Genomic DNA, 27,132 nt, shown 5'->3' on the forward strand with positions numbered 1-27,132 from the left:
GTAAACTAAAAGAATATTTATTAATAAATGCATTAATATTTATTTTATTTCTCTTGCAAAACGACATTTGTTTCCTTCCTTTGAAAAAAAATACACATTTCACTGTTCATGTTCACTTTTGTAACATTATTTTGTAAGTTTCTAGGTTATATAGCTTTGATATCATAATTTTCAGCCATATAAAACATTCTCCAAAAAAATAATGAAATAAAATTGCAAACCCAGTAGAATTTAAGGTAAATTTCATGTCTTTATCTCAGAAGGTTAGAGTGGTTTGCAGTTAGTTTGAACACCCCAAAATTACAATTGTCATTATTTACTAAAACTAAAACTGTCAAATATTTTCAGTATTTGAAATATAGCTGAAATAAAATGAAATATGAATATTAAACTTAAGCAAGAAAAAAAACCTAAAGCACATCAAATTAATATATCTTGAAAATAAAAAGTGAAAATATTAAAATAAAAGCTAACATATAGGATATTAGAAGATAAACTGAGGTCTAAACAACACTGGACTCCACTGATGTTAAATGTATGGACAAAAGAAATACATATTTAAGCTCCAGGGAAGAAAGATCAGGTTTGGCATGACATGAAGTAACTTTGTTTTTGCAAAATTCCTAATCCTAAATTTTAAAATCAATTAAGGTAACCAACTGCATACAGTAACTACTTTAAATCCATATATTACACAATTCATATATATGTAGCTTTCATATTTATTTACCTTCCGATGCAGGTTGATGCTCCTTGGACATCTCGATGCCAGCAATTAGACTCATGATCTTTTCAATCTACGATACAACAACAAGAAAACAAGAGGTTTTAAAACACAGTTAAATATTTAATTTCACTGTAATCTGCCATGACAGGTTAGTCTTCACTGGACTTAGTTAGAACTGATTTTAATTCATAATTAATATGTGTTGTTCGCAAAGACAACAACACAGAAAATCTAAATGCAGAAGAATGAGTTTCTCCTAGAGAGTAAAGAAGACTATTATCAGAGACACCTTGGTTTGGTAACAGCCAGAACTGTAAATGTTAACGAAAAAGGAATCAGTGAAACAATTAATAATAATAAAAAAACAACAACAACAAAACAAGCAAAACCGAAATCACATTCATAAGAACAGTTTTCCACCCGTGTAAGAGCGTGAAGATTACTGTCCAATCAATAGACTTTAAGGAGAGGCCTGAAATAGAAAAATGCTGGTTTTTGATGTAATATTTAAAGTCTGGCAAACTCATCTGCTGTGTGCTTGTGGCGTCAACATGCTGGCAAGCCCCTAGATTCATTTAGCAGTCAGATGCCACGGTCCACGTGCTAGATCCCCTCAAGCCATACAGGCCTTTGCATCCCCACTCTCAAGTAACCTACATACTGTACTCACTTACTTCTGTACACTTTTCATGTCTATCCATTATAGAATGCACAATGCATCATCACGCCCTTATATGGTACACTTCCCAGAATCCCTCAGCTGTCTGTCCTCATTCCAGGCTTCATCTGCTCATATGTGTTCAGAAGTACAGACATGTTACAGCTCACATTCAGGGAAGAGATACTCATCTGTTGTTGAAAGCAGGACTTTTTTGATAAAAAAAACTAGGCTTCAAAATTAACTCTATTTACTTTCTTACTGAACAATGCATGCTATTCCAAGGTAAAACTAATAAATTCCTATCATTTAATAAGAAGTCCTAGACCACATACTGTTTTACTTGGAAAGGCATAGCCATTGCAAACCCATTTTACTTCTGTAATATTTTTAAATATTGACTTCCAGATGCATTTATTAGTGTTATACTGTTGGTTTCATGTCAGAAGCCCTTTATTGTGGTGGATGACAACTACTTTGCAAAATGTAATTTTGAGTAAATGTAAAATTTACTTTCAATGTTTATCTTAACACAAAAATGCATCAGTATAAATTCCTATAAGTATTATACAGCGACCATCTTTTGTTTTGATTTTATATTAGGATTTATTTAAATTAGATGCAAATATAATTTAATATCATTAATCATTATCATTAATAACACTGATATATTATTATATTTTTGCTAAAATGTTGAATTAGATTTTTTTATATACAAAACATTTTCACTTTAATTTAAGTTTTAGTAATAATGTTTGTCTTTTTTTGTCAAAATAGTTTTTTTTACATTTTTATTTATAGTTTTAGTTAGATTAAATAAAAAATATCAATGTTTTGGAAGCTATGTTTTGGAAATATAACATGTTGTTTTATATTTTAGTTATGATAATTAAAATAAAGTGGCAACATTTTCTGTTTTCAGTTTTAGTTAACTAAAATAATCCCATATCAGATTTATGACAACAAAAACATAAACAACATGTTTAACAAAGATGATCTACAACAACTGAAATTTTAACTTCAATTCTAAGTCAGTTTCTGTCAATGCATTTTTTATTTGCTCTCATGGGAGCAAAATGTTTAGTCTGTTAATCAAAAGCATTTTTAACCCAGAATATTCCCTTAACAACTGAAGGGTTACAGATTTTCATTTACAAATATACAGTGTTTAAGAAGGACTTTGACTGCAGATTTCTTCGAAATGTGTAGAAGTCTACACTTCAAGAATTCACTGAAGTGTAGACTTGAGAGAGACAGAGACGTAGTGGAAGAGTTAATGTGGTCGTAGTCTCAAGCCACGGACTTCCAAAAACAGTTCATGAAAGGCCAGCATTTTCATTCTGCAGAGACAGCAATAATGAACATCACACAATGTCTAACCTAATGAGTGAATATGTAGAAGCCAGCAGCTTGAGAAAATGTGAAGTCGGGGGTAATAAAGATTTCATACAGCTTTGCATCCTCCCATGTGCCAGAGTAGTAACAAGATTACAGGCTTCAGAGACTGGAGTGATGGCCAGTGGCTTGCTGACACCACAGAGCCACTCTGATTAAAGACACCGCATGCGATAGGATCTCGTTCGGAAAATGACTCACTTTTACATTTTACAGTTCATAAGAATGGAGAGAATATGAAGATATAAATGAGACCGTCAGTAGATACCTCTAAACTATTTGCATTTAACAATCTGTAACACCATGCATATCAGAATGTATCTTTTGTATATCGTTTTTAAAACTAGGGTTTTGTATTAAAATAATGATAAAAGTTATAATCATACTAAATTATCCAAATGACTTAATTTAATAAATCATTTATTAATTAATTAAATTAATCACTGCAAGTCAAATAAATAAAACATATAAAACCATTCAAAATAAAATGACAAAAAAAGTAATAAAATAAAATACAAAGCATTTACATAAATTTGAAGGCTTTTGTATAGAAATGCTTTCTCATTTTGAGCCTGTACAATTGACCTTAAATAATTATTAGATTAAAAGAAATTCTAATAAGCATGAACTAGACATCAAACTATGAGAAGACATTGCATACTTATAAATGCATTGTTTCAAGTATTTACTGGGTAGTATGCATTCAATCTGCAATATATTTCAACCATTTTTCTTTGGTAATAAGCAAAAAGTTGTGTGAGTCATGGCGCATGATTAAATGCATTAATGCTTTAATGCATTATTATTACCTGCATGTTAAATCGGCTGCTTTAGTGTTAACCATTTGTTTTCTGTACTTGTACTCCTACCTGCATTCTTGTATTCTTCTAAATGCAAATCAATTTCGATGTAAAAAATAAATGGCGATTGTAGCTTATTTGCAAAACAAAAAAAGCTCAGTGAAATAATGCATGTGTGTAAAAAATGAGCCGTAAAGTCTCAGTCAGGTGAAAGCATTTGCCGCCCACTTCTTTTCTCCCCGTGCACATCTTTCACTTGCCATCTGAAGATATGTTCCCCCTGACATCTTCCGTTTGCATATGAATTATGAAGAGACTTATATAGCCATCTGTGGAAAGTGTGTTTGACCATTCACTCAAACACAAAATTATCTTTAAACAGGTTTTCTGCAGAGGTGCTGAAACATTAATACACTGAACTAAAAGCTGCTATAGTCACACTGACAGAGTAAAACTGTGCATACATTTTCATACATTTATGTTTGAACAATACTGTCAAGAAATTATTTCAATTATTTTTGTAAATCTCACTGATACAATTTTTATATTAATGTTTGAGTCATTTATTCATGTAAATCTATATGGTAACAAAAACAACAATAAAAATACTATAATAAAATAACATTTCTTTATTAATGTTTTATTGTGTAAACCAGTCTGGTAACTGAAAGTAAAAAAATAATAATAATAATAATAAAAAAATATATAATAATTATATATATATATATATATATAGAATAAAAAAATTAATTAAATTGTAGTATTAACTTTTAATAGATTCTAATGTGTAAACCTCTATGGCAACTTATTTTAAATAACTTTAAATTATATTTTAGTATAAGCTTTTAAGTCATTTTAACATGTAAACCTCAATGGCAACTGATATATATATTTTTTCAAATAAAGTTTTATATTTATTAATTAGATCATCATGTACTGAATGCCTTGAATATTGTGCGTCAAAAGTAAAATTTATAAATGTGAAAGGAGTGAAGATATTTCCTTATGAAATTAATTCCTTGTGAAGCCAATCAATTCAGGATCTCACACAAAACAGATGCCATGCCATAGGCAAAACCATAAAACAATAAAACTGATCTGGAGGAGAAATCTTTAAAGGGAGCAAACAAAAGCTATCTCCTTGCTCATTTACGACCCTCTTCCTCCCTCTCCTCTCCCCTCCCTGCCTCTGACTCTCAGTCTTCTCCCCTAAAAGAATATCCATATGCCATGCTATATCTTGTGAATATGTTGTTTTTTCCACTTCATGTTTGGTCTCTGTACGACTGGTAAAATGGTCTCAATTTCAAAGTAAGTCCTTTGTATTATGAGAAATACTGAAAACTTTTGTAGAACTGTGTTCTGCTGAGGAGGGGGTGTGTCTATCTATCTATCTCCAGCCAGGTGTGACCCTGAGGCCAACGAGAATCTAACAAGCCAAAAGTTCTTACAACTGATTTGAAGATTTCTTTGTTTTTCTTATTTTGGTATACTGTATAAGGTGAGTGACAAAACATTGCTTGGTGATTCTGTATTTTCCTGAAGTCGGGTATGCATCCTTTGATGAATTTGATGTCTTGTATTGATTTGGTATCTTTGAATTGACTATGTAAATTGGCATAATGCATATTTACCTGACTGATAATAAATTGTTATATTTGATTTATTCTGAAATCATTTTTCAAGTAGATGAATGTGTAATGATATTTCTGCAAATCTGTGTTCAGGACAGATCATACTGCAGCACCGATGGATGAACCATGGGGAACAGCATTAGGCACTACTGATTTTTGACTGTCACTGACTTAACATGGGGTAGCTCCGTGGTTATAGGAGAAAATACACTTTTTGTTATGAGCATGCAGTGAGCAGCTCACTTAAAGGTATTATAACCATTCTGCATTATCTGAGTAAGTTTAGAAATGACATGTTTGTGTCCGTGGGTTCACTATCAGCTGAGTGCAATTCCTGTGCGATAATACTGAACGAAGAATTGAAAGTATGGGATTTCCAGAATACTCAAATATCCAAATTAATAAGGAATCGATATCTGTGATCAGTTTTTGATAAGAAATGTTGCCCTAATTTAATGATCACGTGTAATTGGAGTCCGATTGAACACGGAACTAGACTCAAATTTAAACTAAATCCTGATAAATTCAGAAATGCAAGTAAAAAACCGAATATGCATTAAACCTTCAACCAGGCCACTGGATTCCGCTTCTTGTGCCGGCGGATGGATTCTTACATTACATTAAAACGTGTAAGTACTTTAGTTGGTCAGTCTCTTGCAAAAAAAACAACAACAACAAGAATAAATAAAAAAAATAACCGTGTAACACATGGTACAGTGATTGTAATACTTAGAACTGAAACTAAAAAAAATCATATAACATCTTAGTTACATTGCATTTAAATCACATAGAAAAATAGCATGGTAATACTGGATACTGCCACAGTACAGGCCTATAGGAGAACATTTTTTATATCAGAAAGATCACACGGTTCAGTAGTTGTGTCCGAGGAATATTCATTACCGTGACTAACGCTCAAACGCTGATGCAGCTGTTTTGCGACAGGATTCGTTGTGAGCGTGTGCCAGCAGGCTGACTCTTTCTGCCTGTATATTAGCGCTCAGCTCAGAGTTGGTTTGTATTAGTGTGTTAACAGCAGGACCACCTTATTCTTGCAGTCATTTCTCCAGACCCACCCGCTCTCATTTTCTGTCTTATAGATGTCATCTATATATAATGTGAAACAGGATGTTCTGAGAACAGGACACTCCTGAGCACTGTATAGATGATCTGACAGCAGCTCTACTAAACTGGTTAAATCTACAGTTTGAAAAATGCACCTAAATCTGATAATATAATCCTTCTCAGCAGAATCAGAGAATAATATTTCATAAAGCTTTGAGTATAAATGTGATCAAAGTTAAGAAGATGTCAGTGTTTTTATTTCAAGACGGATAGTTTTGACTCTGAATTCTGAGTGGATGAGCTGCGCAAGTCAAGCATTTGTAAAATACTGGAAATATGCACTCATGTGACTGCACAACTCAATTTAATATTAATGTGCCAAGTTACCGCATTATCTGTGTATGTTTAGCAATGACCTAGAAACACTAACAAGAACTTTGAAAAACAACCTTGGATACCAGTCAGGTGTCCACAAAAAAAGTGTTATGGTTTTTGTTTTTTTATATTATAGATCTTATTAATAGGCTTATCTTTTTATATTTTCAGTTTTAATTTTAGGTTTATTTTGTTATGTATTTTTACAGTTTATGGTTAATTAATTGTTATATGTTCTTGTCATTTTTTGTGTATTTTTTAATTAGTGCTGTCAAATGATTAATCGCGATTAATCCCATCCAAAATAAATGTTTTTGTTCACATAGTATATGTTTGTGTACTGTGTATATTTATTATGTACATATAAATACACAACTATGCATTTATATATTTATATATATATTAATTAATTTTTTATTTAAATTTAGTGTATTAACTTAAAAATAAATTTAAATGTTTCCTTGATTAAAAATGAAGTTTAAAAATGTTTTTTATTAAACTGAAATTGAACTCATTTTAAATATTTAATTTAATTTCAATAATTAAATTTATTTAATTATTAAATTAAAATAAGGCTGAAATAAAATAAAATATTATTTTCACGAGAAAAATATTTAAAAAATAATTTAAATGAAAATCAGAAATGTTACATAACTGAAATAAATAAGTTCAAGCTGAAGTACTAAAATTACAAAAAATAAATTGAGACTACACAGAAATACTAATAAAACAAATAAATACAATTTAAAAAATAATTGTAAATATAAGTCAAACAAAAAATAACCAAATTCTAAATTAAAAATTAAAATGAAAGCACAAAATATTAATAATGCAATAGTATATAAATAAACCTTGTGGGCAAACACCTAACAACATCCAAGCAATCAAGTAATCCTAAACAAACACCTTAGCAATGCTATAGCAATAAACCCATAAAATCCTAGCAATCTGCTGCTGTTTGGTTTAAGCCACTCAAAGCAGTGAAATGTCTGATAAAACAAGTTTGGGTGGCTTAAGGCTTTGACTTATTTACTAAAAATACGGATACATTTGTCTAGCCAAGTCAGTCTGTTACAAGTCTCAGCTGATGGCCCCAATAAAGGCGATCAGTGACTGAATCATGCGTGTTTGTTACTGTGGTATGAAGGCAGTGCTGCACTGTTTGGGCTGATGATAAGAAAGCTCAGGCGCGAGGAGAGAGGAGCGCCTGTGTGTGCAGCGTGGGCCGATCCCTGGGAAGCTTCCTGAGAAGATGCGGAGTGACAGATAAGGCCCAATTAGCCCCGTGTGCTGCAGCCAGCATAGAGCAGCAGAAGGACTGATGGGCCCAGCCAAGCGTTCAGCATTCAGCCACTGGCGCTGCTACTGTCAAGACTGCCTCCCTTCCCTCTCAACCGTACGCACTGCCAGAGTTCCTTTCCCACCCACAACCAGTGCTTTTAAAAGTAACACATTACATTGTTGCATTGCCTATAATAAAAGTTCTAAAAATGAAACAAAAAGTTACATTGTTACTTTTTTATTTTTAAGTAACATGACAGTTACAGATATTTCAGCTCGATCTCTTAAAGGGACAGTGCAACCAAAAAATGTATATTCTTTCATCATTTAGTCACACGTTGTGTTATGAACCAGTGTTATTTTAGTATTATTTACATAATTTTATAGTTTTTATAAATATTTTAAGTTTTTATAGTTTTTTCATATTTTTTGGTTCGTTTCCAAGAAAGCATTTATAAATTTATTTTAACTTAATCTTTTTTCTTTTTAAACTTTTCATCTAATATTAATTATTTTTTACATTTTCAACTTTAGTTAACATGAATATGTAGGCTTTTGCACAAATGTTACAAGGAAGGAGTAAAATGCCTTTGTCTGAAAATAAATTACATAAAAAGAAAAGTAATGTAGGTATCCTGGTATAAATTTTATACAAGTAACATGTTAATATTATTGCATTACTCCAAAAAAAAGACCAATTACATGAAATTGTTACATGACTATGCTATGGTAAAGTGAGAGGTAATTTTCTGTCAATAAATTAAAAGCACTCTTTTCAAAAATGCTATCACTTTGCTTGGTTAGCAGTTTTTTTTTTTTTTTTTGGACAAGGTTTACTTACTATATCTTAGACATGAACATTTCTTATTATTATATGTTGAAAATGTTGAAAACAATTGTGCTGCTTTAAAAAACAGCAATGCATTTTTTCAGGATTCTTTCATGAATGAAAGTTCAAAAGAACAGCATTTAAAAATGTATATATATTTTGTAACGTAAATGTTTTTACTGCATCCTTGCTAAACAAAAGCATTAATTTCTCTCAAAATAAAAATCATACTGACCCCAAACTTTTGAATGGTAGTGTATATTAAAAGTAACTTTCAGTGCAAATTCAAAACTTTAAACAGTTTGTCTTTCATGTTCTCTCTCCTCTGCAGTTCATCAGCTCTTACCTCGTCCCATTCGGAGGCAAACGATGGCATCTGCTCCATTTCCTTCCTCTCAGCAGCACAGTTGGACAGGGATTCGCTCCGGCCACCAACAGGCCCGTCGTCCTCACAATGAGGGGAAGCCAGCAGGTCAGAGTCTGATTTAGGAAAGCTGCGTGCCAACTTCAGATGCCCAGGTGGCTTCCTCGAAGCCTGGGGTGACGGTTCAGACGGCCCATCACTCTCAGTCTGGTCTGGACGGGCCTGAGCGTCTGCTGCGAGATTGGACATTCCTGGCTTGGCGTTGTGGGTTTTTCTGTCTGGAACAGCAAAGCAGGGGTCTGTCTGGCGGTCTGGACACGAATCCTCTTTACCTGCGATAAGCAGACTATTAGTCCTTGTCCACCAGGTATTATTCAGCGTAAGCCCGTATTATCCATGGAATTAAACTTAAACTAGCAGCCTCCCGGATCTACAGCAGTACTAACCACTGTAAGCACTCGTGGTACTAGTGTTTTTCAACCAGGGAGGGTTTAGGTGCCTGATCTACATTGTCACAGGGGTCCACCCACAGTTTGTGTTCCTCTGCCCTCCCCTTGCCAAGAAACTCCATGGGTTTTTTGAAAAGGCTCTTTCCTTCCCCTCCCTTCCTCCCTTGCTGTCTGTCTGTTTGACTCACTACCGGTTCTCTGCATAACTCAGAAGATAAAACAATTTAGCACAAATGAGTCAACAGCGTACATTAAAATGTGCCTAATGCAGCTTGAAATAACATCAACTGAAACAATGGGGTTAGACTCTTATAAATGATTCAATACAATAATTATTAAAATGAAAATTGTAACAATAAAGTGAGGAAATGATTATTGAGATTATTAAAGTTCATTTTAGAACAATATGTTGAATGGTGTCAGGTCTTTACTCTTACAAAATAAAAATAAAACAAAAAATGTAATTCAAATAATAAAATAAAATTTTAATGTAAATTTCATTCAAGTATAATTTAAGATTTTTTTATTTAAATTTTTTATAAGTTCATTAAGTTTATTTTATTAGATTATCTATTTTATTAATCTCTTGAAATAGTTATTTGCCTTAGGGTTTATAGTCTTTACTGTATACTAAATAATTTAAATTAAAAAAATGATAATAAAAAATAGGAAAATAAGGAAATTGTAATGTAATTTAAATAATAAAAATTGAAAAATATAAATTTTCATTATATGATCAAAGTATAATTTAAATAATAAAATAAACTTTTTTTAATTGTTAGATTATTAAAGTTCAATTTAGAACAGTATGCTGAAAAAGTAATTTGTGTTAGGGTTTACAGTCTTTACGCTTTACTAAATAATTTCATTTTATATTAATTAAAAAGTAATAATTTAATTTGAATAATAAAATAAACTTTATATTTAATTAAATAGTTAACATTTAATTTACAATAATAATCATTTAAGGTCTTTATTCTAAAATTTTACTAAAATGTCTGTTCTTTATGGAATCTACAAAATATAGTGAACACCAAAAAGGATTCTGAATTGCTTCTGATATAATTTGGAAACATCCTTCCTTAATTAAATTTACACTATTAAAAAGATATACTAACACCACATGTGTTTGCACATAAGTATATTACAATGTAAGTGCTCCAGAATAATATCTGCTCAGCCCACATCACCATATCTAAAGTGAAACACACACATACAAGCACAAAACACACACATTCTGCTTTATCTTAAGTTACTCACTCCTTGGTCTCCTGTTGTGGTTATAGTTCTCCCAGTCTTTCTTGTCATCTCACACTAGCTGACACAGCGATGGGTCCTAGATCCAAGACCTGGCCTTATTATTACTGACAGACTGGCTAATCAGGTTACTGAGACTCTCACAGGGGATGGTGGGCCTGGTTTCTCATTTTATGTGATGCAAGTAGTGGAGTCATCCTCTGAGAAATTGTAATCCGAAATAACAGCACTGTTACAATTATGCAGCTAAGAAATCCAATGCACATTTATACATATGAAGAAACAACAGGGTTAAACTCTTAAAGCAGTGTCCCTTAAATAACTACATACAACAAATGATTAAATAAATGAAAATTATTTTAATAAAATAATAATTGAAGCAATTAAATAATTGAAATTATTCTTATGAATATAACTAAAACAAATAATTAATTTAAAACAGTGCTATTTACAATAACTGAATCGTGTGCACTGATAGTACTTTAGAAACAATCGAGGATTTCTTAAAATAAATGTGATAATGAATTAATCAAATCATTTATTTTAATAATAACAATATAAAAAAATAATTAATTTGATTACAAATACTATTTTAAATCATTTTATTTATAATGTGCATTGGATTTCTTACCTGCCTAGGTGAAAAACAGTGCTGTTATTTTAGTTTATACATAAATATACACTCAGTTAAAGTATAAGGGTGCGTAAATCATTACTATGGTATTGCGACAGTGCTTTAGTAAGAGTACACAACTTCATTAGTTATTCATTAGCAATTTACGGAGCACATGCCATGGCATTGCAATGGCTTGCTGGACATATTCTTGACATACCATGTGAATACAAAAGTAGGTATTCGTTTAACATCGTTGTATATAACCTGTATATCAAAGTACCACGGTGTTATCTTACATGCAACTTTGGTACTACAGTAACATAATAATAGGGCCTAGGGTTTGAATGAATGCCCTGGATTACGAAACGCCACAGACTCGAATAGCAACAGCTGACGTTCCTCCGCAGTCCGCACCATAGTTACGTCGCGCGTAACGTCACGCCCCGCCCCGCCCCGCCCGCAGCCATGCGTACTGAGCTTGTTATCGGCTCGCTTGTTATGACTGGAGAAGGCCTCGGACTCAATTGAAACTTATCCGCGGGACAGCCGCATGCTCATGGAGGGCATGGACATAGACCTGGATCAGGAGCTCATGCAAAAATTCAGCTGCATGGGCACCACGGATAAAGATGTCCTCATCTCAGAGTTCCAGAGGTTGCTGGGCTTTCAGCTCAACCCGGCGGGCTGCGCCTTCTTCCTTGACATGACCAACTGGTGAGTCCGGGGACTCGGCGCGGCCTACTCCTGAACTAAACATAAAGAGTTCTCCACTACGATTTATTGCTTTAAAATATCTTGCACGTCATAAATAGCGTTGCTAGGGCAGCTTTAATGAGCCCAGTGGAGTTTAAATGGATCTCAAGCGAAAAACACAACAAGCTAGTGGCTAAACTGACTGTTTACAAAGACAGCAAATGTAACGTTTCGGCTCATATGAACTATAGAATTAAATATGTTAGACATTTAGCTAATTAAAAATGCATTTTCTTAACAATTTGGTTTGTTTTATATCAGGTGTCAAACATGTAGCTTGTTTGTGCTAGTGGCTCGCTACAGTAACGTTACTGGTTGTGTCTCAAAACCTTTTAAGTTCCCTATCTAAGCAGCATATTGGGGCTTTTAACTTAAATTGCTGCTGACGAGAATAGTGCATTCAAAATGCTGTCTAGGTTGGGGGCTCGCTATGTTTTGAGTCAGACATTGTCCAGTTTTGTTAAGTCACGACTCTTCAGAAATAAAATATTGCTTGATGACAGTAATATATTAGTTTTTTATTGGTCGTAAGCAGCATAATTTATTGATTGTAAGTTGTTGTTTTGTGTGTGTGTGTGTGTGTGTGTGTGTGTGTGTGTGTGTGTGTGTGTGAGTGAATTTGGTGTTTGTTGACATGGAAGGACTGTTATAAAGTTTTCTTCAGTTACGTAATGCACGAGTGTACTTTCATTTGAGGTCTTACACACAGGCCAACACAAGTTTGTCCCTCCTTCCTTTTGTTTTGAACATGACTTTACCAGTACTTTACTGTTTTACTTTATCAGTCAGTTTATCTGTGTGTGTAAGTATATATGTGTGTGTGTGTGTGTATATATATATATATTTTATACACACACGTGTGTATGTATGTGTATATGTTTATTTTTTATATACATTATTCCGGATTTGAGATTGACACAAGCTGTATATTATGCTTCTGCCAAGTTTTTAGTTCAGCTTTGTAATACAACCCCTGGCAAAAAGTATGGAATCACCCCTCTCAGAAGATGTTCATTCAAATGTTTAATTGTGTAGAGCAAAAACCAAGCACATATATGCCACAAAACAATTTTCACTCAACAAAACAATATTCTGGCTGTAAAAAACACTTAAAAAAACAACAAAGAAAGATAACTATAGTCAATTACAACTGTTTTCACAGATCAAACAGAGGAAAAAAATATGGAATCACACAAATCTGAGGAAAATTATATGGAATCACCATGCACTTTGCATTGCTAAAACAAACACCTGTATCTGATTACAACTGCTAATTAGTCTGCAGTTAAAAACGAGTGCTTGCACACATTAGTGATGTGTTGAACCAAGATGATTGACATAACTCAAGGCTCCAACACGAGAGATGTCAGTTGAAACAAAGGAGAGGATTATCAAACTTCTCAAAGAAGGTAAATCTTCACGGAATGTAGCAAAAGATGTTGGTTGTTCCCAGTCAGATGTGTCTAAAATCTGGACCAAGTACAAATCAAATGGAAAGGTTGTAAAAGGGAAGCGTACTGGTAGACCAAGAAAGACATCAAAGCGCCAAGACAGAAAACTTAAAGCAATATGCATTGAAAAAAGAAAGTGCACAACAAAACAAATGAGGAACAAATGGGCAGAAAGCGGAGTTCATGTCTGTGACCGGACTGTAAGAAATCGCCTAAAAGAAATGGGATTTACATACAGAAAAGCCAAACGAAAACCATCATTAACATCTAAACAGAAAAAAACAAGGTTTCAGTGGGCTAAAGAAAGACAATCTTGGACTGTGGATGACTGGATGAGAGTTATATTCAGTGATGAATTACGAATTTGCATTGGGCAGGGTGATGATGCTGGAACTTTTGTTTGGTGCCGTTCCAATGAAATTTATGAAGACAACTGCCTGAAGAAAACATGCAAATTTCCACATTCATTAATGATATGGGGTTGTATGTCAGGTAAAGGTATGGGAGAGATGACAGTCATTACATCTTCTATAAATGCACAAGTTTATGTTGAGATTTTGGACACCTTTCTTATTCCATCAATTGAAAGGATGTTTGGTGATGGTAGCATCATTTTTCAGGATGATAATGCATCGTGCCATAGGGCAAAATCTGTGAAAACATTTCTACAGGAAAGACAATGTCATGGCCTGCAAATAGTCCGGACCTCAATCCAATTGAAAATCTGTGGTGGAAATTAAAGAAAATGGTACACGACAAGGCTCCAACCTGCAAAGCTGATCTGGCAACTGCAATAAGGCAAAGCTGGAGACAGATTGATGAAGTATACTGTTTGTCATTAGTTAAATCCATGCCACAGAGAATTCAAGCTGTTATAAAAGCCACAGGTGGTGCAACAAAGTACTAGTTGTGTTTTTATTTGGTGATTCCATATAATTTTCCTCAGATTTGTGTGATTCCATATTTTTTTCCTCTGTTTGATCTGTAAAAACAGTTGTAATTGACTATAGTTATCTTTCTTTGTTTTTTTTTTAAGTGTTTTATACAGCCAGAATATTGTTTTGTTGAGTGAAAATTGTTTTGTGGCATATATGTGCTTGGTTTTTGCTCTACACAATTAAACATTTGAATGAACATCTTCTGAGAGGGGTGATTCCATACTTTTTGCCAGGGGTTGTAAATCTTCATTATGAATCTTGTTGGCTCTTTGACCAATTGCTTATGTTCCTCTCTTGTAAGTCACTGGATAAAGTTTGCTAAATGCATACATATAAGTTGCATGATTGTTGGCGTCCGCTTCATAATATCCATCTATTGGCCGATTAATCTGCTTTTCGTACATTTCATTTATACATGTTGTTTTGTTCTCCGCAACTATGTTGACATTGAATCTCCAATATTGATCTGTCTATATTGGTGTCTTATCAGGAACCTACAAGCAGCTATTGGTGCGTATTATGACTTTGAGAGTCCAAATATCAACACGCCGTCAATGTCTTTTGTGGAAGATGTGACGATTGGAGAGGGAGAGTCTGTTCCTCCAGACACACAGTTTACAAAGACATGGAGGATACAGAACACAGGTGAGTGTTTTCTTGCTCAGGCTGAACACCTGTGTTTTATGCTTTAACAGATTGTAATTCAAAACGGCACATTTTACAATTAAGACTAATTTATTGTGGAATCTTTTGGGGATGATGTAAATTCCTTACTTATTCTTTATGTGCTCTGTAGTCATTTTGAACAGTATTAATTCATGTTTGCTAATTTAATAGTTTTTCTTCCACGTTCTGCATTATGGACTATTGTTTCCTAAGATTAACTGATATCAGAATTTCCATAATATTTTTGCTTCTTTTAAGCATTGATGATCTAGCCACATCACATTAAGTCCTCTGTTTTGTCAAACTTCAATGTTGTTCCTGTCTTCGCTGCAGGTGTAGAGTCGTGGCCCCCAGGTGTGTGTCTGAAGTATGTTGGCGGGGATCAGTTTGGTCATGTGAACATGGTGATGGTGCGTTCTCTGGACCCGCAGGAGATCTCAGACGTGAGTGTGCAGATGCGCAGTCCAGCCGTTCCTGGCATGTACCAGGGCCAGTGGAGAATGTGCACTGCCACTGGACTCTTCTACGGAGGTGAGACACATTTCTGGGTTTCTCAGCAGCGGAAGTCGTCATAGTTAAATGTAATATGTAAATGTAGTTGGTTTAACTTGAAGAGCAGTAAATGGGAGACTACCACAAATATATATTTTGCATTCCAATTTGTGCAAATAGCAAAAGAAAAGCTCCATGATAGTGTTTTCATTACTTTCAATAGAAGAAAAAAATGGATAGAGAATGATATTGGCTGTCAGAAGAAGAAAACTGTCAAATTTACCAAACCATAGACGCTGCATCAGAAACACCCTTGCATTAGTGTAAACTAGGTTTTTTTGTAATTTGGTGCAAAGGGTATATAATACAAAGAATAGTGTAAGAAATGTACATGCATTTAAAAAAAACAACAAACTTTTGAGAATTTACGATGCTGATGACCGTTAAATGCATCATCACAGTCTTGTGAAAAGGGTCCATAAATGAACAGTCAAAGTTCTCAAGATATTAGGCTAAGAATCAGCCATTTAAAAGTAATAAAAATTATTAGGAAAATTAGCTGAATATTTACTCATCTTCATTAAACCAGTGACACTAAGCAATAGTCAAATCCAATAGTTTTTGAAGTTATTGCCAATTTCAGTGAATATTATTAACTCAGGAATGTTCATTAAGCATTATATTTTCATGCATCAAAACAGCTCCAGGAAAATTTGCTGAATATTTACGTACTCGCCCTCAGGCCAAAATCTTCAGAACAAATTCTGACGGCACCCATTCACTGCAGAGGATCCACTAGTGAGCAAGTGATGTAATGCTAAACTTCTCCAAATCTGTTCTGATGAACAAACAAACTCATCTACATATTGAATGGCTTTAGGGTGAGGAAATATTTGGCAAATACGTTCAGGTGAACTAGTCTTTCAAAAAAAGAATAATATGCAAACATTATGCAACAAATGTTTTAAAGTGATACATTGCCTAAAAATTAGAACACTGTGTTCATTTACTTTTCTGTGGAGATATGCAGTTTAACTCAAGTTGATTTAACCCCGTATAATTTTCTTTCTTCATACTGAATTCTAAAAATAGTTAGTATGATAGTTTGCCATTCAGAGCATTAGAGCAAAAGTTCTGAGTACTACAAGCAACTTTGGTGACTTGAAGGATATGTGGCTCACCTCTTTCCCCTTGCTGTGCAGATGTGATCTGGGTGATCTTGAGTGTGGAAGAAGGGGGCCTGCTGGGCGTCACACAGCAGTTATCCTCCTTCGAGACAGAGTTCAACACGCAGCCACACCGCAGTCTGGAAGGAGACTTCAACCCTTTCGCCTCACCACAGAAGAACAAGCAGGACACCAATGAGGATCATCTAAAAGACCCCGGGGGCCACTGGGAGGCCCCTCTGGACTCCATTCAACAAGATCAAAATGGACTCAATCACACCTCTGTAAATATTACACCAAATGGTCTCCAAACCAACTTATCAGTAGTGACTTACAGCCAGGTATGTATGCCATTTGGAGTATTTCATTGATTTGAATGCAGATAAGCATGAGTATGGCTGGGTGATAGAGAGTGAAAAGTAGTTCATTGAAACAGACTGTTATAAAGATTTAATGGCATTTCTTCTACTATTGCATAATCAGGGGCGCTATTGATAAATGCTAAGTTCAATTGTGCATATAGAATTGTTTTTTTTTTGTTTTTTCATTTTTGTCACAAATTTAAACTTTGGTGATATTCCAATAAAACTATTAAAGTTTTATTAAATCAATTAAATCAAAATCTCTCTAAATGCTCTCCTACTCTTGAGTCCCAAGAAGGAGACTTTTAAATACCTTTCAAAAGTTTGGGGTCAGTCCTTTTTTTTTTTTTTTTTTTTTTTTGAAAGAAAGAAAGAAATTAATAATTCAATCCAGTGATGCATTAAATTGACCAGAATTGACAGTAAAGACATTTCAAATGTTGGAAAAGATTTCTATATCAAATAAATGCTGTTTTGAACTTTCTATTCGCCAACGAATCCTGAGAAAAAAGTATCACAGTTTTTACAAAGATTTGAAGCAACACAATTGCTTTTGACATTGATAAAAACAAATGTTTGTTGAGCAGCAAATCTGCATATTAAAATGATTTCCGAATGATCATGTGACACTGAAGACTGCAGTAATGATGGTAAAAATTTAGCTTTGCATCACAGAAATAAATTACAATTTACAATATATTCAAATAGAAAATGTTAAATTGAAATAATTTTTCATGAAAACACTTGTTTTTACTATATTGTTTATCAAAAAGAAAAAAACTTACCAACCCCTAACTTTTTAATGGCAGCATTCTGTATATCTGTAACGAAAATATATTTTTAATATTCAATATCACCCAGCTGTAGGTGTAAGTTGTGTGTTAAAATAATGAATAATTATGACTTGTCCAGTTCTGTGATCCATAAAAAAACGTTCATGATTGAGTGGCTTTTTCCAAAGGTAAGTGAAAAGGTCAAGCCAAGATGGGTTCAGAAAACCAAGATAAAACACTCGTCTTTTCAACACCCTCTAAAAATCTTCCTTTCATGCCAAACGTCTACACTGGAAACCTCTCAATGTGCTGACTGCCATATGATCTGTTTGCACAGAAGGTCATGTAACAACAATGCGTCACCTTTTTGTTCCTTGCCCTGTTTTGTGACATCTCACCAAAGAAAAGCACATTGTGATAATTCACCGTGTTTGGTTACACCTTTCCTCATTCTGCACATGTGTGATTCAGCTGGGGATGGGAGATACAGCTAAAATGGTTTCAGCCGTTTGATAATTCAATAAATATATCATTTCTGAACGTATCTGCTCTAAAACATCTTCTACTGAGTGATTTTAATTAATTTTTTGACATATTTGATTCAACAGCAATTGTCTTTAAGCATATGGAACATGTTTAATGTAATAACTTGATTTTACTGTTTTTTTTCTTTTCTTTGATATGCTCCAATATAACAGTACATGGTAATAAATAGCTAGATTAATTTTATTAATTTATTTTTTTATTTTATTGTATTTATTATTAGTGGTGAATTCCACAACAATTTTAAATTTTGATGATTGAAATAGTTCCCAAACACAACAAACAGCATTTTCTTGTACGTTTTCCCTGGAATACTGGAAAAACCTGTACTGAATTACCATACATATAGCCAAAAATGGGTTGATTGGCTCGCTGACATTATTGCTGATTCGTGACTTGTGTAGTTGATTTAGTATGGAAGAAAAATAACGCCATATGTCTTTGAAACAAAAAAGCATGTTGAATAGCACTAACTGAAAAGTAATGCATTGCATTAACAGTGCTTTCATTTTATTGCCTTGTATTTCCAGGGCTTGCATTTTTAGATCCTGAAATATAAATTGGTTGTTTATTAAAGCTGTGAATATTTCAGTTAAAAATATTTCACACACATTTTCAGAATTAAAAATTCATATTCACCATCCAGAATTCACTTCCAAAATCTGTTTATAAAAATGTGATGTATAATATTTGACAGGCAAATTTTGGTCCATTTTAATTGACTTCCACAAATTCAGTTGTTAAAATTCTACAGAAAATTCGCCATTGCATATCTGGAAGCTGAAGGAATAGCAGTAGAGCAGTGATGCATGATTAAGTCATTTACAAAAACTGATCTGCAGAAATGGAGCAAGAGCTAAATAGTTTTGATTAGTGGGGCCAGTATAAACGTGGAAAGGCAGATTGTGAACGTCTTCGCTGTTTCCCATATCTTACATGTTGGCTGCTCTCTCTATCAGAAAGGAGATTATAATGCTATTTTACCCAAGGCTGAAGTACAGAACTAACATGACATCTGAGGAAGACATATATTGCTTTCGGTTGCTTAGTTTCTGTAACTTTGTATCATGGCTTGTGCGAAGCTGTGCTTTAATACTGGGTTTCCCTTCTTATGTCACACTCCAGGATTCCCCAACGACGAGTAACTAATACTGTGATATAAGACCTCAGATCTCAGAAAACGCTTTAATGATGATGTGAACTATTTTGACAGTTAAGCAGATGTACTTATTTTTTTCAGTTAGTTCTATTCAGCATGTTTTTTTGTTTCAATGACATACGCCATTATTTTTGTTCCATAATTTAGCTCAATATTGTTACGATCACCGCCAGGCATGGGCTTTAGCCATGTCTGAGTCTTCATACCAAAGGTATTGTTTTCAGACACACCTAAAGGTCTTCAAACAACAAAATTACCTTTTCAACACATTTGTGCAGCTTACCTTGTTGAATAAAATCATTAAAGCAGTAAGACTAAGGAAGTTTGCGGCACAGAATCTTTAAATACGTCAGAGAGTTTTACACACCGGTCTGTTATTGTGGCGACATTTCCATGCCCTGAAACGTGCTGCTGAATGAAACAAACTGTGATTGGTTGTTTGACATGTCGGTCAAATCAGCCTCATGGGCGGGCCTTGGTCAGAAAAAGGTGCCTTGGATTCCAGACCTTCAGCTATCAGCCTGAAGGTCTGGCTACTCGAGACTAACTGAGGTAGTACTAAAAAAAGTACCAGGTACTTTACCCAGTGGAAAACCCCCCAAAAGTGAACCGTATAGTGCCATACCATGCGGTGGTTAATTAATGTCTTGTGAAGCAAAAAGCTGGTTATGAGAAACCAAACCATCATTAAGCTGTTTTAACTTTAAACTGATGCCTCTGGCCAATCCATAAGAGGTAATGCTAAATTTCTCCGGATCCATTTCGATAAAAAAAAAAAAAAAAAAGCTATTTGGGTTGTTTTCTGATTTATCAAAACAGCCTTTAAACTATTTCATAAATTGATATTGAGATATGTGTATATATAGGCTGAAAAATTTGGCATTTTATCTCCCAGCCCCTTGTGGAAATTTGTTGTCCTGGATTATGCCTTGATGTGTACCTGTTAATGTCAGGGTTTACATCTGTGAATGTCAATCTAGAGACTGTTTATTAGGCCCTTAAGGGGCTTAAACTTTACCTCTCGTCCACAAGATGGAGTTCCATACAAGCATGTGAGCTGATGAAGAAATGTTATAAACCAGTTAAAGAAGTCACTGTTGAAATCTAGGATTACTAACAGTAAACCCATTGTATTCATCCACTATAAAAGTTTTGGGACACCCCCTTCCAATGAACAGGTGTGACTGCTTTAGTAATTTCCATAAGTAGACTACTTAAACTACTTGAGCCAAATCACCAAACACCAATGACTGTTACCTAGGCATACAGTCATTTAATAGATACCTCCAAAAGTGTTGAAAAAACCAAGATGAAAATAACATTTTCAAATACATGGATTATGTTTCCATTGCTTTGTTTCCAGTTTGGAAGTGCATTTTACTGTTCGAAAGAAGGGGGTGTCCCAATATATATGGTGTATGTACAAGTCACTGGTGTTTGCTGATGAGGTTTTGGCTCAAGGTCTGTATTTAAAGTCAAACCAGAGGTGTTCGTGGGATTAGGTATCAGGACTTGGCTTTCTGCGAACCAGTCAAGTTCTTCCACACTGACTGAATCAATCATTTCTTTTTGAATCTTGCCTTGTACACAGAGGCATTGTCATGTTAGAGTAAAAAAGGTCTTGTCCAAATTGTTGCTATAAAATTAGAAGCACAAAATTCCCTAGAATTTCACTATATGCTTAAACATTAAGATTTGTACTCCTAGAAATTACTAAAGTAGTCAAACCTGTTCATTAGAAGGGGGTGTCCCAATACGTTTGGCAATATAGTGTATACTCCCAGAGAAACAAGTTAAAGACTCTTAGCTTAACCATCTGCAGGCCAAATATCTGTGTAAAACTGGGTGTTGATACCGTTGTTACTCATCATATTTGAACTAATTCTCAGTATTAAAGGGATAGTTTACCCAAAAATCTAAATTATGTAATTAATAACCCTCATGTCGTTCCAAACCAGTAAGACCTCTGTTCATCTTTGGAACACAGTTTAAGATATCTTAGATTTAGTCCGAGAGCTCTCAGTCCCTTCATTGAAACTGTGTGCACGGTCTACTGTCCATGTCCAGAAAGGTAAGAAAAACATCATCAAATATCGTTTGCGAACCGGATATTACAAACTGCTTTGTTTTGAACTCACAACAGACCCGGAAGAGAAGACAATGCTGAATAAAGTCGTAGTTTTTGCTATTTTTAGACCAAAATGTATTTTCGATGCTTCAAAAAATTCTAACTGACCCTCTGATGTCACATGGACTACTTTGATGATGTTTTCCTTACCTTTCTGGACATGGACAGTAGACCGTACACACAGTTTCAATGGAGGGACTGAGAGCTCTCAGACTAAATCTAAAATATCTTAAACTGTGTCCCGAAGATGAACAGAGGTCTTACGGGTTTGGAACGATATGAGGGTGAGTTATTAATAACATAATTTAGATTTTTTGGTGAACTATCCCTTTAATCTTTGTGGCAATGATAATAGTAATCACACAGACTTGCACTGAAGGAGGGACTTTAGCCAGATATTTTTTTTTTAAATATAATTTGTATAATTTTTTTTTATTATTTTTTTTTAAGTTTACAAATGGTCTTTAACATTAGTGTTTTATCTTATTGTTTCTGTTTCTTCCCAGGGCATTAATGGACCCTTCCCGTTCGGACAGTCTTAAGATACAGAAACCGCCGAGTAGCTCATCAGAGCTGCTGCTTTTGCCCTTTTCTAGGGTTCAGTGAGAGGAGGAACAGATTTACTCTAAAGACTTGGTGACCCTTCCTCTCCACCAACGCACCACAACATCACATAAATGTGTGGTCAAATCTGTTTTGCTCCAAATCAATATTGAACCAACACCTGAGTTACGCATGTGTGAATGCTAGATTTAGATGAGTGCTAGAAATTCTACAGAGATATAATGAAAAATACACAGTTTTTTGATCCGTATTGTCACATTACAGCAGTAAATTCAGATGTGTGATTGAGTGCACGAAAGCACAAGAGAAAGAGAGGCAGGACGGGTGGATGAATGAATGAATGATGAGTGAATCTTATGAGAATGTGTCATGTTTCACAGTAAAATCAATAGGAGAGCATAAAATTTTTATATTTTGCATACGAAGATAAAACATGTTTTTAGGACTTTAAAGATATATATTTTTTTTTGTTGATTCAAATTGTCACATTTAATTGAAATATTTCAATTTAAAATTGCACTAGTTTTTTATAAACCTAATTTAAATGCAACCAATTAACATATGGTAAAAATATGTAACAATTTAAATATATATTTTGGCATTCACTACCATGAAAATAATGTCACAATAAAGGAAATCTTAAAAGTCCTAAAAACAGACTTCATTTTCTTTAAGCTAAGTATAATTTTTCATTTCTTCCTTTTGTTTTTTTGGTGGAATATGTCCAGGGTTTATTCTTGACAGATTTTGTGGGAGTCACCTCAATATGTGTGCAACTGAGTGTTTCAGCCATGCACAAAAGCCATCAGCAAAGAATTAATGCCCGTCAAGTAGTTTTCTAATTTTTCATCAATGTTCTCTGACTTTTTCTTTAAAAACTGAAGAGTTTTGAGAAAAAAGGTCAATGTGCCTACTTGGAGGTTAAATTGTGTAATTGCTTCATATGGTCCTTTGCCAGCCACTTGTAATTGCTTATTACAAAACTGTTCTCTGGATTCAGAAAATAAAATAAGAAAAAAAAGAAGCCCAGCAATCTGTACAGCGTACATGAGCACATTAGGTCTCATTATATTGAAGTATACATCTGTACTGCCACCACAGGTCAAGTCATAGCTGTCGTCAGAGATCTTGTCGCTGTTATCATATTTGTTTACATTGATGTTGTTCTGGAGTTCCAGAGTGCTGATGTCAGTTTTCCACTTGTAATGACTCAGTCCATCAGAGATGATAGCAAGCAGATGTGGCTTTGGTTCCCTTGTTTACTGACCCAGGAGTTCACAAGCATTTCATTAATTTTCCCAATCACACATTTCTGTCGTTCACCTAGACCTACGATGGTATTAAGCTGTTTTAAATGAGCTGAGGGTGTTTTAATGAGGGGAAAGTGTGAGAATGAGTTCATTTTAAAAGAATATTTTGGATTAAATGCAAGTGAACGTCGTCTGTGACAGAAAATGATTTGGATTTGTACCTCTCTACCAGAAAATGCATTGACATGTATGTGCCTTCAATTGAAGTCTGTGGCAAGTGCACTACTTCCATTGAAATTGCATTTCCCTACACTTTTTTTTATTTTTATGTTTAATCTTACTAAGGTACCAGTTATTTTCTGTGGTAGCATTTGGATTTATCCAAAAATATTCTTTTTAATTTGTATTCTTAAGTTGTTGCTGTATGTTGAAATGGCAGATTTGGAGTTGGAATGCTCCTTATAATATTTTAACGCATTAAAGGAGTTTTGTGGAGTTAATTTGGTTTAAATTGTGCCTCTGTGTTTGGTATTATGGAAAGCTTCTTGGATGTTTACATCCTGCTAAATATATCTGAAAGGCTGTTTTACTCACCATTTTCTGTTTTGCTGCAATGGTTAGGCAATTTCTAAGACATAAAACAAAAAGTTAACAAGTCTCCTACAATGTTTTTCTTTATTGGTCTTTGTACTGAAATAAACGTTGTCATCTGGATGAAAGCGTTTAAACTAATTAGCTGCTATCCTCAAGCAGTATGCAAATCAATAAGCCCAAATTGACCTTTGTCAAGGCAATAGATTAGTGTCAGCATGTCCTGTTAAATTTAACATGTCAGGTAATTCTTGTCCGTTTCCCCCCAGTTCTATGCACCTGGAAAATTTCGCCATTAACAATTCTGACCTTGTGTCCAGTGTTTTCGAAATGCTGTGGCTTCAGTTTTACATTGCAAATGATCATCTATGCAGTGTTTTAAGGGACAGCCCCTTCCATATTTCAAAAAGTTGCACTAACAGTTGAAGCATAAAAGAAGTTAATTTTCTCAAACGGGCCTTTTTTTTTTTTTTTCGCCGTTAGTACAGAAATAAACCAACGTTTTGCCTATTGCTCAGCCCATAAACAGTTCATTGGATGATACCATCGCTTCATCAGTCAGGTCTTCCTTTGAGCTGTTCTTAGTGAATGTCCTCATCCCAAGCGCTGCACACTTCACAGCCTCCTTCCGATTTATAATTACACTCTGGATTTTTTTTTTTTTTTTTTTTTGGTGTTGCTTATGCATGTGAGAAGTGTGATTGATTCATTGTTGCATTATTGTCTTTTTCTGATTTCTTTCTTTTTTCTGTTAGCTCTGTTGGGTTTTCTGCACCATGGCATGGTGTATGATTGAGCGGAGAGTTTGCATAGAGTCCTATGATAGCACAGTGAAAAAGAGAAAATATGAAAAGCCTTTTCCTGTATGTATAATTGAACATTTGTATGATTAAATTAACACTGAAACATGATTCTGACGTCTTGTTTTGCCTGCACAATAAGTGAGCAATGTGATTGGTTAATTCAGTTCCCAAAATAAATATATAAACTTCTTGCCTTTTTGTTTACCTTTTACCTTAAAGCATGACATTACAATTTTTTGTCGAATAGTTCAGCCAAAAATGTTTCTTTATCAGAACAGTTTTGGAAAAATATACCATTATATCACTTGCTCAGCAATGGATCCTCTGCAGTGAATGGGTGCCGTCAGAATGAGAGTCCAAACAGCTGATAAAAACATCACAATAATCCACACCACTCCAGTCCATCTCTTAATGTATTTTAAAACTGCATGTTTGTAAGAATCAAAAACATCATTAAGGCGTTTTAACTTTAAACTGACACATTTGTCCAAAACAGCCCATAATAACACTTCTTCCAGTGAGAAAATACTACCATAAAATTCTTTGTTTGGAATTGTTTTGGACTGTTGTTTTGCTTGTAAACAGTGCTTGATCTGTGCATATTTTTCTCCTGATTCTTGATTCAAAGTTGATTTTTTCACTGGAGGAAGCAGTGTTTTTAGCTGGAACCAACAGTTAAAACTTGTATTTTTACACATCTTTTCACAAAGACATTAACGGATGGACTGGAGCCATGTGAATCCCTTTTGGTTCATTTTGATGTTTTTACCATTAGTACTCTCATTCTGATGGCACCCATTCACTACAAAGAACTTAAGTTCTGGCCCCAAAAACCTGAATGTCATGACCTGAGCTCAAATACAGGACCTTTGTCTTCGACTAGCTTCACTTTTCTTCATCATGTTTGAAGTAGCCATGCGTTTTAATCCACTTGAATTCTGGTGATTGTTAGTGGATGTATGAAGTCAAGGTGTCCTAGCAGAGAAACCACAGGTGTTGTTTGTCACATGAACAAAGGACAAGTTCAAACGTTTACAACCACAATACCGTAAAATCAATCAAACCTATTTTCTGAGGTATTTTGCTTAAAATGTGTTATTTAAAATAACCACTTGGTGTGATATTTTGATCTCTAATCAGTGAGATTCACACATCTCCAACTGGTTTTAACCCATTTAAAGATTCCTCATATACCAAATAAGTGCAACAGAATTCCACTAGTGAAGAATAGGCATATATTTTATGCCTTTTACAACCAAAACCATGTCTATTTCTCACCATAAACCGAATTCCAGCACAACCTTGATGTTCTACAGCTCTTCAGGAAGAATATAACTTTGTTTAAACTAATTACACATAGATGGGATGTGTTGATCTGTGCTGAGGAGACCATATCTAGACAAATATTTGCTCACATCTCAGGACTTGTGCAACTTGCCTCGGCACTATCATATTATTACCCACCTGACAAACATGTAAGATCATAGAAGGACCTTAAACAAATGCAAAGCATTTCCTCTTGGTTTGACAGCTGCTTTTTCCCAAGACTCACAAGCACTTGTGTGGGCTGTGGGAGTTGAAGCAACAGGCAAATTCTGTGGTCTGTACTGAGGTGATGTTAATGGGGTCTTGTATAAAAACACTGATTTAAGTCAAATGAGCCTTAAGCATTTTTTGTTTAACTATCAGCAAATGTTTCCTGGTGTGGAAGAGTTTGACTCCATTTTATGCCATTTCCCTGTTTGACTCCCTAAATTCCTGGTGTCACTAAAACCTCACGTACCATGAAGACAACTGCAAACAAGGAAGTTTAAGACTTCAGACTGCAGGGCATTGTCATTCGTGTATTTCACCAGAACAACTTACTTTAACACTGCAGGGTATATATCATCCAAGATCATGCATTTTCCTTATGCTTCGGTAGTGTGAGAGGTAAACACAAATTTAGACTTGGTATTTACCCAGTTGGGTGTAATAGTTTGCTGGTATGGTAAGTAAACCTGTCAGGCAGTCTCGAAGGGCAAATATCTTTTTCCTAAGAGC

The 27,132-nt window shown here is 34.4% G+C and overlaps 2 protein-coding genes across 3 annotated transcripts in view; one reads left to right on the top strand and one right to left on the bottom strand.

Annotated features, from left to right (window-relative positions):
- LOC132160750 (ankyrin repeat and SAM domain-containing protein 1A-like) overlaps nucleotides 1-11,302 on the bottom strand; it is a 28,093-nt gene extending 16,791 nt beyond the window's left edge. The window contains exons 1-3 of one of the 2 annotated variants that reach the window (XM_059570427.1): nucleotides 10,834-11,302; nucleotides 9,111-9,460; nucleotides 731-797 (exon numbers count right to left, since the gene is read on the bottom strand). In XM_059570427.1, the coding sequence (XP_059426410.1) occupies nucleotides 731-797; nucleotides 9,111-9,460; nucleotides 10,834-10,885 (469 nt within the window). In that variant the 5' untranslated portion in view covers nucleotides 10,886-11,302. The remainder of the gene's footprint in view (nucleotides 1-730; nucleotides 798-9,110; nucleotides 9,461-10,833) is intronic. The other variant, XM_059570428.1, reaches the window with a different exon arrangement.
- Nucleotides 11,303-11,564: 262 nt separating this feature from the next.
- LOC132160751 (protein ILRUN) lies at nucleotides 11,565-25,197 on the top strand. Its single transcript, XM_059570430.1, has 5 exons — nucleotides 11,565-12,164; nucleotides 15,083-15,237; nucleotides 15,592-15,789; nucleotides 16,953-17,257; nucleotides 22,388-25,197. Exons 1-5 carry the CDS (start codon nucleotides 12,001-12,003, stop codon nucleotides 22,421-22,423), a joined length of 858 nt encoding a protein of 285 aa, XP_059426413.1. The 5' UTR covers nucleotides 11,565-12,000; the 3' UTR covers nucleotides 22,424-25,197.
- Nucleotides 25,198-27,132: the final 1,935 nt, after the last annotated feature.

Source organism: Carassius carassius, chromosome 17 (assembly GCF_963082965.1).
Source record: "Carassius carassius chromosome 17, fCarCar2.1, whole genome shotgun sequence".
In the NCBI taxonomy this organism is placed as follows: Eukaryota; Metazoa; Chordata; class Actinopteri; order Cypriniformes; family Cyprinidae; genus Carassius; species Carassius carassius.

Coding starts and splice junctions, on each gene's coding strand:
- LOC132160751 (XM_059570430.1), top strand. CDS start 12,001: ATGCTCATGGAGGGCATGGACATAGACCTGGATCAGGAGCTCATGCAA. Junction 15,238..15,591: donor ATGGAGGATACAGAACACAG/GTGAGTGTTTTC, acceptor TCTTCGCTGCAG/GTGTAGAGTCGTGGCCCCCA. Junction 17,258..22,387: donor CAGTAGTGACTTACAGCCAG/GTATGTATGCCA, acceptor GTTTCTTCCCAG/GGCATTAATGGACCCTTCCC.